Source organism: Lycium ferocissimum, chromosome 9 (assembly GCF_029784015.1).
Source record: "Lycium ferocissimum isolate CSIRO_LF1 chromosome 9, AGI_CSIRO_Lferr_CH_V1, whole genome shotgun sequence".
Classification (NCBI taxonomy): Eukaryota; Viridiplantae; Streptophyta; class Magnoliopsida; order Solanales; family Solanaceae; genus Lycium; species Lycium ferocissimum.
Window position 1 is genome coordinate 20,821,573 of NC_081350.1, and position 13,369 is coordinate 20,834,941.

The window sequence follows — 13,369 nt, forward strand, 5'->3', positions numbered from 1 at the left end:
AAGATTGCACCCAACTAGAGATTATTGAATAATCATACTCATGCCAACAATGGGAGAATATGGCTTATATGGGATGAAAAGCTGCAATGTGTGACTCATGTACCGAACACCGCTAGCCGATTCACTGCAAGTCACCAATAGACGGAATCCGGTCGTATGTGCTACATGACCATTATCTATGCCTTCAACACTGTAAAGCAAAGAAAGGCAATGTGGCATCAAATTTGTGATATTTCATAACAGATTACCATTTCATGGGTAATCTGGGGTGATTTCAATGCTGTTATGTGCTCTCAAGACAGGTTATATGGTGCACCAGCTACTACTGTTGAGATTCAGGATTCTATCGATTGTGTGCACACTCTCAACCTAACTGAAATTTCATGGAGAGATGATTACTATACATAGACACACAAACAAAGAGGAGCAGCCAGGGTGTATAGTAGACTAGATAGGGCTCTAGGGAATACTGAGTGGATGATTCATCAGGGACATTTGGTGGTGGAGTATAAGCATCCTTACATTTCAGACCATTCGCCCATGCTACTCTCTCCAACTGTGACCCACCAGAATATCAAAGTGTCTTTCAAATTCTTCAACATTTGGGCTGACCACCCTGACTTTAGTAATATTGTTAAAAAGGGATAGGCCAAGCACTATACAACAGATTCAATGAAAAATGTGTGGCTGAAGTTGAAAGGTATGAGATCTACTTTCAAGGCACTGAATAACAGGGAATTCAAAGGTTTATCTGATAGGGTTGCTACTGCTAGAGCTGCTTTAAAAATTATATAAGAGAGATTGTCCTTCAGGTACACTAATGAACTGGCTGATGAAGAGCATGAAACACTCCAACAATTGGAAAAATGGTCTCTTATTGAAGAGAAGGCTTTACAACAAAAATCCAAGGCAACCTGGACCAAGTTAGGAGATATAAATACTAAATACTTCTCTGCAGTAATGAAGGAGAGACAATAGAAGAAACGAATCACTGTCTTGACTAGCCTGGCTGGTATTAGATTGACTGATCCTATTGCTATACAACTAGAAATCACCCAATTTAACATATCCCTTATGGGGACAGCTGCTACCACATTGGATGCTGTTAACATGATCATAATGAGGAAAGGACCTACTATCAACCATCTCCGACAACTAGCCCTGTGTGCTGATATCAAATCTCAAGAGATTTATACTGCCCTTAGAGACATTGGGGATGATAAAGCACTAGCGGTAGATGGGTATAATGCATTATTTTACAAGAAAACATGGAGTGTGATTCAGGTTAGGGTAGTACAAGCAGTGCAGAACTTCTTTGCCACTGGGACCCTTTTCAAGGCAGTCAATTGTGTAGCTATTACTCTTTTGCCTAAGGTGGCTAATCCTTCAACTGTGAAGGAATACAAACCGATAGCTTGTTGCACCATTCTATACGTGTATCAACTGTTAACGATTCCATTATTATCAATGGTGAACCTTCACCCCCCTTTGATGCTGCTACGGGTTTGAGACAAGGAGACCCCCTTTCTCCTTATCTCTTTGCCATTGCTATGGAATATTTGAGTAGGAGCTTGAATGAACTTGGAGAGGATAAAGGCTTCAAATACCATCCTAGGTATGCCAAACTAGGTATCACTCACTTATGCTTTGTAGATTACCTATTATTATTTGCTAAAGGAGATTATACTGCTATTACTAAACTACAGGCTAAGTTTCACCAGTTCTCCAGAGCCTCTGGCTTACAACCAAACTTAGACAAAAGTTCAGTATACATTGGGGGTTTGAATAATAGGGATGCTCAACAGATCATTGAATACCTAGGATACAGACATGAAGATTTACCTTTCAATTATTTAGGTGTTCCCCTTATAACCAAGAAGCTTACTTTACTACAATGGCAACCTCTGATAGAGAAAGTTGTGGCTAAAATCTTCTCTTGGACTGCTATACACTTGTCTTATGCAGGAAGGATCCAATTAGTGAAATCAGTCATTTTTAGGGTCCAATCTTACTGGGCTCAACTGTTTGTACTTCCAGCTAAAGTGATGAAGGCAATCAATGCGCATTGTAGGAGCTTTATATGGTCTGGGGTGAATAATATAACTAAAAGGGCTTTGGTGTCTTGGGACAAAATGTGTCTTCCCAAATCAGCAGGTGGCATGGATTTGATCTATCTTAAAATATGAAATAAAGCTGCACTAACAAAGATTTGTTGGGACTTGGCTATCAAGCAAGACAAACTATGGATTAGGTGGATCCATACTTTCTACATAAAGGGATAGAGTTTATATGCATTTAGCATACCGCAATAGGCTAGTTGGATGGTCAAAAAGGTGATTGGGACCAGGGTGCTACTTACTACTGGACAGAATAGTACATTACCATGAAGTGGACTGATCAAACACTTTTATTCTCAACAATTGGGGTCCTACCCTAGAGTCCCGTGGAGGGGTTTACTATTTCATAACACAGCTAGACCAAAAACGGTGTTTGTCATGTGGTTCCAAATTCAAAATAGGCTTCTACTGCAGACAAACTTTTAAAATGGAATTTGCAATTGGACCCTAAATGTCAACTGTGCCACACTGGAGATGATACTCGAGACCACCTGTTCTTTGAGTGTTCTTAGACTCAAACATTATGGAAGAGATTGATGCAATGGTTGCAAATCACATGGCCAACTGTACCAAATTGGGTGATGCAATATTATACTATCCTACTAGCCAGTAAAGGAAGATCAAGACAGGCTCAAACCATTAGAATGGTGTATGCAGAATTCATAAATGTTGTATGGAATGAGAGAAACAGTAGAATATTTGAAAAGAAGGAGACAACAGGAGAGCAAGTTGCCAGAGAAATTGCTTACACCTGTACAATGAGGGCCATACCAATAGTGAAGGCACGCTTGATGCTATGCAAATTCTAGGCAGAGATTACTTTTGTGTTTGATGGATTAGGCAGTAACTAGTGTTTTAGCAAATCTGTGTAATCGTTACTACCTAATCCTGATTGTTTTTCGAGTATGTAAGGGGTGAGCCCATATGACTAAGCGAGCTGTGATAGCTTGGCTGCTTTGTAAATATTACTTGGTAATTAATACAAGTTAATAGTTACCAAAAAAAATGTAGTGGGATAATAAGTGAGGTAGAGCATGGGAATGAGGTTACATGAGTTACGCCTTAGTGGGGTAATTAGTAGGATGAACTTATGCCTAGAGGGACATAAGTTATGCATCATAATATTCACAAGTTATGCCCGCGTCCTTAAAGAACTTATGTCCCGCTAGGCATAAGTTCGATTTTGAAGAGCAAATAAAGACTAGCCCATCTGAAGGGAGAAAATTAAAGACCAATCCATTTGTAGGGTAACCCGTGCAATTACTTAAAAGATCAAGACTTACCGCAAAATTAGCTGATATGCAAATATATACCCCCGTTTATTTTCATTAAGACTAAAATGTTTGTCTTTTAAACACACCTGAATATTAAAATGTGTATTAATATTAAAACATGTGAATTGAACATACATCTGAATATTAAGATATCGTATTAAGATCTGAATACTGAATAATTAAGATATTTATTTTATCAACATTTAAATGCATAAAATTTGTCTATGTTGATAATTAGTTAATATAAAATACAAATTAAATATAATTACTCTAATACTATATAAACTATTGAGAAAATAAATTTATATGATGGTCGGTGGTGGTGATGTGGATTTTGACTGATAGTGATTGTGGATTTTGACTGGTAGTGGTGGTTGTAGGTAATAGCTAGTGGTGATGGTGGCTGACTATAGTGGTAGTCAATGGTGGTTGATGGTGGTAACTGGTGGTGGTGATTGATAATTATGATGGATGATGGTGATAGATATAACAGTGCGATAGATAATAGTGGTGGCGAATATGGTGGTGATTGGTGATGATGAAAGTTACGGTGCTTGGCGATAGATATCGTGGTGGTTGATATGGTAGTAATTAGTGATGGTTACATTACGTTGTAGTAATGGTGATCGGTGGTGATGACTCTAATTGATAGCTAATGGTGGTGACAATTGATTGAGATGAATGGCAATAGTGGTGGTTGTGATTGAGAATGATGATAGTAGGTGGTGATTGGGGGTTGCTGATAGTGATTGGCGGTGGCAACATCAACGGCTGATAGTGGTGAAGGTGTCTGGACTAATGAAAAAATAGCTTATTTGCAGAAATCTTGAACGAATAGCATATTAATAATGCTAAAACTTTGTTACACTAATCTTAACCATTGTAATCTATTTAGATTCATTAAGTGATTTTAAAATTAAATAAAATGCATTTAATGATTAAATGAAAAAAGCTAACTCTAACTTAAAAATAAATAAACTTAATAACTGAAATATGAATAATTAAAATTCACATTTTTATTACGTGCAAACAAATAAGCCAAGGTATAAGAGTTACGTCTGAAGTACTCTAAACAAAGGGGTGTGATTTGTGAAGATTCCTTAGTGGTCCTAAGTTAGGTCTTACAAGTGGCTTATTTTTAACCCTATCACTTAACAATCATGTAACCCCAACGTTAATGCTTCTAGAACGCTTTTTCCTCATTAAGTAATCCAACTATTATAGTAATTGTTTCTATTATTACTATTAATAAATATTGCACACTTTACAAAATTGATTCTTGCACTCACTCTTTTGGTATTATTTGGAAGAAGTAGAATATTACTATACTAATTAATAAGAGAGAATTTGAGGAGCTTCGGGTTGATAGGAAATGACCAGTTGGCCCTTCTATTTTTGTAGAAAGAGCATGTTGGCCAGCTAGGCCCACTTATGTGCATAACTTATTGTCTTGAGGGAAATCTACATGGTGTAGCAAACTGTAGTAGGTAATTATATTTAATAGCTATAGTTTGCATTAATTACTTCTCATAGCTAAAAGTTGTATTTGAAATACCTATCATAGCTACACTTTATATTTAAAGTAGAATACTCTATTTTTATTATTTTTATCTTGACTGAGAATTTTAGGGCTAGCTTTGAGATGCTTCTTTTCACTCCGCCGCCGCCGGCCACCATGAAGATCTTCGGCGAGTTCTTCCGCAGTCGCCATCTCGCTCTCTAATCTCTGGCGAGTTCCGCCGCCGTCGAACACCCTAAACACCGTCAAAACTCTCTCTCTATTCCACTGTAACATCGGGTCTCTTTTTCTAATCTCTGGCCAGTTCCGCCGCCGTCGTCGTCTCTCTCTCTTTAATCTTCGGTGATACACTTTATTATCTAGATCTAGCAAAGACGCCATGCCTCTCGTCGCCGCCGAAGTTACAATCATGACCACCGCCGCCGCATCTCTCCAGATCTGGTCCCTCCAGATCTACTACTGTCACAACCGCCGGTGCTCTCCATATCAGTGGCATTCCTAGGCCATGTTATTTCAGGTGAAGGTGTTAAAGTAGATTTTCAGAAAATTGACGTTGTTAAGAATTGGCCCAGACCCACCTCAGCATCAGATATTAGAAGTTTCCTGGGTCTGGCAGGTTTTTATAGGCGGTTCATGGAGGGTTTTTCCTTTATCTCAGCTCCGTTAAAGAAGTTGACCCAAAAAAAAGTTAAGTTACAGTGGTCTGATGCATGCGAACAGAGTTTCGAAAAGTTGAAGAAGAGATTGACTTCTGCTCCAGTTCTGAAGCTACCAGAAGGAACCGAAGGGCTCGTAGTATATTGTGATGTTTCAGGAATTGGTCTCGGATGTGTTCTAATGTAGCATGGTAAAGTTGTGGCTTATGCATCTAGACAGCTTAAGGCTCATGAAAAGAATTATCGGACTGATGATCTAGAATTGGAAGCTGTGGTTTTTTCACTTAAGATATGACGTCACTACTTGTATGGAGTATATATGGATATTTTCACCGATCATAAAAGCGTACAGTATATTTTCAAGCAAAGAGAGTTGAAACTTAGGCAGAGAAGATGGCTCGAATTGCTTAAGGACTATGATATGGATATTCTTTATCATCGAGGGAAGGCGAATGTAGTGGCCGATGCTCTTAGTCAGCGTTCCATGGGAAGTTTAGCCCACATTGATACAGATAAGAGAGTTATGACCAAGGAAGTTCACTGTTTGGCCAGTCTTGGAGTTTGACTTTTGGAATCCGAGGATGGCGATGTGGTTATCCAGAATAAAGCCCTTTCCTCCTTAGTCGTTGAAGTTAAAGAGAAGCAGTATAAGGATCCCTACTTGTTGCAACTGAAAGAGGGGACTCACAAGCATAAAACGACGGCTTTCGAACAAGGGAGAGATGACGGTACCTTGAGATGTCGAGGCAGATTATGTGTCCCAGATATAGACGGGCTTAGAGAGCGGATTATGTCAGAAGCTCACAATCCAGGTATTCTATTCACCCAGGTTCCATAAAAATGTATCATGATCTGAAGGAAATCTATTGGTGGAATGATATGAAAAAGAATGTAACAGATTTTATGGCTAAGTGTCCAAATTGGCCTGGTGGCTTGGCTCAGAATATTGATATTCCCATATGAAAATGGGAGATGATAAATATGGATTTCATAACAGATCTACCTCGTTCAGCTAGGAGGCATGACTCGATTTGGGTGATTGTAGACCGACTTACGAAGTCAGCTCACTTCTTACTAGTTAAGACAACAGATTCAGCGGAAGACTATGCCAAGTTGTATGTTCGTGAAACTGTCAGACTTCATGGGACTCCAGTGTCCATTATTTCAAATCGTGGTGCTCAGTTCACTGCAAAATTTTGGAGATCCTTTTAGAAAGGATTGGGTACAAAAGTTAATCTCAGTACAGCTTTTGACCTTGTACAGATGGCCAGGCAAAGCGCACCATTCAGACCCTTGAGGATATGTTGAGGGCCTGTGTCCTTGATTTCAAAGGTAATTGGGATGATCACTTTCCTTTTATTGAGTTCTCTTATAATAACAGTTACCATGCTAGGATTGGTATGGCACCGTGTGAAGCTTTGTATGGGCGCAGATGTAGATCACCAATTGGTTGGTTTGAGGTTGGTGAAGCAGAGTTGTTAGGACCAGACTTAGCCTACCAGGCTATGGAGAAATTCAAGTTAATTCAGGAGCGGTTGAAAACGGCTCAGAGTCGCCAGAAGTCTTACACAGATGTGAGACGAAGGGATTTAGAGTTTCAAGTTAATGACTGGGTGTTTCTTAAAGTTTCGCCTATGAAGGGTGTCATGAGATTTGGTAAGAAGGGGAAGCTTAGTTCCCACTATATTGGACCATACATAATTCTGCAAAAAGGTTGGTCAAGTGTCTTATGAGCTTGAGTTGGTGCAAGACATGGTTGCTATGCACCAGTATTCCATATGTCCATGTTGAGAAAGTGTGTAGGAGACGCCTCATTAGTTGTCCCGACTGATAGCATAACAGTCAATGATAGTTTGACTTAAGAAGAAGTCCCAGTGAAAATCCTTAATCGTCAGGTTCGCAAGTTGAGAACGAAAGAAGTTGCCTCAGTAAAGGTTTTATGGGGGAGTCAGAAAGTTGAAGAAGCTACGTGGGAAGCAAAAGAGGACATGAAGTCCAGATATCCCTGTCACGCCCCAAAACCCACCCCAGACGTGACCGGCATCCGACGTCATGAACAACATCGGAAGAACCTTATAAATCAATAATGTCAAATCTTTTTTCGATAATCTTTCATTTATTTTAATCAAACAAGTGATAAACAACTAAATAAAATTTATGATCAGAATTATGAAACAAAATCAGCGGAAGTCAAATCATATACTTAGTTAATAAACGTGGCACAAATGCCCCAACAAGTCATACGAGACTCCAACACACTACCCACAATCTAACAACTATCTAAGGAGCTTCTAAGATAATGAGTAATGTCTAAATCATCGGGACGCATCCCGAAACTAAAATACGAAAAGTGAAAATAGAATGGTGCCCCACGAACAATCATGTGGCCTCACGGAATAGTCTCGAAAGCAGCAAGTTCTCTTAAGTCGTAGGCGTATCACGAACCTGCTCCTCAATGATACCTAACATACCATAAAAAACAACAATGGTATGCCTGAGTACTGAGTACTCAGTGAGTGTCTAAGGGGCAATAGTTAATAAAACCAAAGTAAGGTAATAAAGTCAATAAAATGATATCAATGAAAATAACAGTTCAAACCCAGCAATAAAGTGAGTCAGCAACATTAAAGAGTCATCAAAGAATCCAACAATGACACACACATTAACTTAACTCCTTACCATTTACCAGGCCAAGTATTTCACGAACGAATTCACTATTACCAGAAGCCACTCACAGGCAACAAGATACGAAACAAGCCACTCACAGGCAGATCAATCAATCGATATTCCGAGTTAGGAAACCACAGAGGCTAATCGTCCTCTGGACTAGCACAACAATAGATACTCCGGGCTAGGAAGCAACGGAGGCTATTCGTCCTCTGGACTAGCACAACCATAGATACTCCAGTCTAGGAAGATACGGAGGCTAATCATCCTCTGGACTAGCACAGCAATAGATACTCCGGAGCTAGGAAGCAACGGAGGTCAATCGTCCCTCCGGACCGACACAGCAATAGTCGTATCGATATGTTAGGGTCCATAACGGCTAATCGTCCTCCGGACTAGCACGACGCCCATACAAAGCCCAAACACAAACAAAATACAAATCATGGCATATTACCAAATCATCAATCGTGGCTTAGAGCCGAATCTCACTTCTCAAGTCATCATCTCAAAATTGAGGCATTTCAAGTTATAACCAATTTAGAATCTTATTCAAATCTCTTATTCAATTTCAAGTTCAAGAAACTCATTCAACAACAAAACAAGTTTAAGGTTAAACCTTTAGAAAAATAATTTCAATCATTCAATAATAGGAAAAGTGAGTTTCACGAAGTAGTACAGTTCATATAAGGTTCGATGCGGGCTTGACCCTACACACGCATGACCTTGTCTAAAAGAAATCATCTTTAATTCTAAAAGAACTTCCACCAGACAAGAGTTATGACTTATACAAACAATCAATGAAGGATTCTCAAATACAAACCATGCTTTCACAATATAAACGTACTTCAAAAGTAGACATACTTGAAAAGACGATTTTTGAAATATAGACATACTTCAAGATAGATTTTTTGAAATCTAGACATACCTCAAATCCCGCTCAAATGCACTTTCCAAGATTCAATAATCACACTACAATGGTTTTATATGAGAAAGATTAGAGCTTTAATCTAATTCTACCTATATACCCCTTTTATAGAAAAACTAAGGTTTTTATGTCTAGAACGTGTTCTTGAACACTTCATGAATCAATCATGGATTCTAATCCCATAGGATAACCTACACTAGTCTAAACCCTTTTAATAACATAAAAAAAAGTCACGGATCATACCTTATTGAAGGAATCTCAACGTCTCCAAACGTCCCTTTCTTCTTCTCTTTCTTGGGTTTCAAGAATCTAGGGTTTTTGGAAGATGAACTAGCGTTAATTTGATGCTATATTGATGAAGTTGTTATATCCCGTATTTGGAACGCCGGGACTATTTGGGTTAACTATGATAAGTTAGGGTTAAGACCATTCCGGGACGCGAAGTCGAGACGTTTGACCTTCGATTTTGCCATAGGACCTAAGTGTGTATGATATTATTGGCATGGGAATATTTTGGAAAAGTTGGGACCAAAAGTGGAAGTCTTGAAAGTTGGAAATTATTGAGATTAAAAAGGGCCATGTGGCCGGCCACTCTTGGAGTGGGCCATGGACACATGGTTGGCCATAATATGAAATTATAAGGATGACTTAGAGGGATTAATTTATCATCATTTCAAGACTTGGAACAATCAAGAACTTTGGAGAGAAAAACCTCCAACCATTCGGCCATAACCTCCCAAAATCAAGACCAAGAGCTAGCCTTCCAAAAATTTATTTCTTCACGTAAACCTACTAATTTGAGGGTGCTTGATAACGTGGAGTTGTTGTTTCAAGCGTTGGATTACTCGTTTTCATCCTTGGCCAACTTTGGATAAGTTGAGGAGTTGTGAAGAAAGGTAAATTCTAATCTTGTTTTATGAGTTATGGAGGGTTTATGTGTGTTGTTGTATGTTGTTATGGATGAAATTCATGAGATATAGCATGATGAAGTTGAGCCGTGTACCATGGTGTGTGGCCGTGTGCATGTGTGTTGTGTGTTTAAGTGATGAATTTATATTATGTAGTGTGTTTGGTTATTGTGGTGTGTTGAAATGAATAAAAATCATGAAGTGTGTATGTTGGGTATGTTGGCCGAATAAGGCCCTTCATGTGTGTCAAGAAATGAATTAGTTTTCTTAGAATTTTGGTTGTTGTTGTTATGTGGAATCTATGTTGGAAATAGGAGTTTAATGATTCGAATTGGTATTGTAAGTGTTATGGGCTGATTTGGAAGGTTTGGTGCATTTAGTGTAATTTTTATGTTCATGAAAATGGCATGGTTAGAGTATAGATTGTTGGAGTAAACCATGTCTTGAAATCAAGGAATGTGTTAGAGTTGAGGTTCTCGGGTTTGGGGATCATTTCGGGTGGAATGGAGTGTTTGTTGGATTGTTGGAAATATTGTATGAATTATTTAAAGAGTTCTTGAATGTTGTTTGAATGGTTTTGGGATTGATAATTGAATATGCGTTAGTTTGATTACATGTTGGTTTGTAAGTATGTAGTTGTAGTAAGTATAATTGGAATATTGTTGGAATGTGTGGAAAAGGATTATTAATGTTCGAATGTGTTTGAATTGATTATGGATATTGTTGGAATGATTGTTGATGTTGTTGTGTTGTTGAATTTGGCCGAGTTGAATTCTCGGGGTTGGTCCATTTAGAGTGAAGTCTTCGCCCAATTTTCCGTAGGATTATGTGTTAGTCGGGAATGAGCTTCTAAATGCTTATGGTTGATGTTGGTATTTATTGATGTCATGTAGATCTTGGAGAATTCGAGGTATAAGTTTGATTTGGATTAGCGTTGGGTGCAAGCGAGGTATGTAAAGCTTAACTCTTCTTTCTTTTGGCATGTCTTAGTTGTACATAGGCTACGACACGAGCCTCGAGGAAATTCCATTCTCACAATCCGAGCATGTCTATGATTCGTGTTTGTCTTTTGGTACTCGTATGTTGATGTGAGAAAATATTGGTTTCGATATTGTTGGAACAATTGATTTTAAAGTTGCATAAAAACTTGGTTTTCAAAAGAATTTTATTCTTAAACGATGTTGAAACTACGAACGCTCCTAACTTTCGACTAAGGGCTCGGATTGCCTCGATATCGTTGTGGGAGGTTGTATGACGTGTGATGAGTATGTTTTCCATAGGCGGGCCCGGCTCGGGTTGACACTCGTCCGTGGGTCCCGCGACCTTCCTTTGTACTTTTCTGATGACGTTTGAGAGAGTTTGGTATGACGATTTTTCCGGTTCCCAAGTACGGTCATTTTACTTACTTTTTGAACCTATGATAACGATTTTATGCATATGGTTACTCACGACTCTGCTCGTGCGGTTTGTTGGTACATCGTTCGCCGGTTCCCGGGCCGATTTTGTTGTCGTGCGCATTATGATATACATATTCCGGTGTTATGCTGTGTTACGGTTCCCGAGACCTCGCCATAGGGCCGGGTTCCGTTTATGGAGTTATCTTTGTGATATGGCTTATGATGTGTTGTGATGATGTGTTGTGTTCGGAGATACGGAGATTTGAAACCTTCGGTGTTATCGTGTTATGGCGCCAACGACGGGCGGGCGACCATATTTTCTGTGCCCTATGCATGCTTTGTACTTTGAAAACAAACGTTTGGCATTTTGGAAATGTACTTACTCTCGGTACTTCTGTTTCGAGTGTGACTCAGATTTGTTTACTGTATTTTCTGCTTTGCATACTCAGTACATATTCCGCATCGACCCCGCTTTCTTCGGGGTCGCGTTTTCATGCCGCGTGCGCGCACGCCTGTGATTTGGTGACCCGCCAGTTTAGGACATCTATCCTGCTGTGTTGGAGAGCTCCTTCTATCCCGGAGCCCATATTTTGGTATATTCTCGTTCGTTGCATCCGTATGTACATATTCAGGGGTACGGCGGGGCCCTGTCCCGTCATGTGAGTCTGTTGGTCTGTGTAGAGGTCTGTAGACGTATATGTGGGTTATGTGCCTATCTTGTACAGATGAGTTTGTATGTTATGTGTTTGGGCCGATGCGCTCGTGACAGCCTCGTCGGCTTCCGATATATATATATATGTATATATGAATGAGTTTGAGACGTGTTTGAGACAGCGTTTGATATTTGTATACGCGTAAGCCAGCTGTGTGTGATTCAGGTTTGACGAGTGTGTTTGGGTGCCCAACTCGGGCACTAGTCACGGCCTACGGGGTTGGGTCGTGACAGAAGTAATGATGGAAATTGATCAAGAACTTACCTTATATGTTTTGGGGAACCCTAGGGTTGTTTCCTCTCAAAAAGTTGGCCAAAACGAAGTGGGAATGAATATAACGAAGTTAGGCTTTTATAAAATTCGGGAAAAATCGCTTCAGGCATAAAATGGCCTGGTGCGTCGCCTGGGGAATCGCCCAGGGCGGCACACACAGTGTATCCATTTTGACGGCACCAAAATTTTGAGTTTGCTGAAAATTTGTCCTGGGGCGCCGCGCACACCTAATTTTCGCACTGCACAGATGATGCTCAGTAAAATGGGCATAAATCCTAGCACGGACTCTGTTAGAGATGGGAAACCTACCGTTGGATAGGTGTTTAAAAGACCTAAAACTTTCATGTTTTTCATTTTCTCAAATTCCTAATGAAAATATTCGAAAACTGGCCATAAGTGCAGACTGTCTCAGACTTAGACGAATTTAGAAGACCTTACGAACTTCACTTTTTGGTTTGACTTCAAAACGACTGCTTAAAACCCGAATTCATCCCGAATGGATTCATATGGATAAAATATCAACTTAATACAGGTTTCATACATTCACACCTAACTAGGATTTACGGGATGTTACAATTCCCATCTCTTTGAAGAGTCAGTAGAAAGCGTTGAAGGTAATTTATCTTCTCATTCAGATTTCCTTTCATGGTTTCCCTGTTCCCAGTATTCAGCCATTTTAGTAGTTGGCTAGTTTAGTAGTTATTCAATTCAGTAAATAATTCCGTTCAACCCCCTTTTTAGTTCAACATTCATATGTTCATGTCAGTTAGTGTGCACATGCCTCAGCAGTCATATCAGAATCCATCATTCAAGGACAAATGATCCCAAGGCGGAGATATTGTAACACCTCAGACCCTTAACTTAAGCTTTGATCATGATTCCAGACTTAGAAAATCAAATAGAGAATGTTGGAGTTAGAA

At 39.4% G+C, this 13,369-nt stretch overlaps 1 protein-coding gene across 1 annotated transcript; it reads left to right on the forward strand.

Moving 5' to 3' along the window:
- Nucleotides 1–1,550: 1,550 nt before the first annotated feature.
- Nucleotides 1,551–2,186, forward strand: LOC132031652 (uncharacterized). The gene has a single exon (XM_059421603.1). It carries the CDS (start codon nucleotides 1,551–1,553, stop codon nucleotides 2,184–2,186), a length of 636 nt encoding a protein of 211 aa, XP_059277586.1.
- The last annotated feature ends 11,183 nt before the right edge of the window (nucleotides 2,187–13,369 follow it).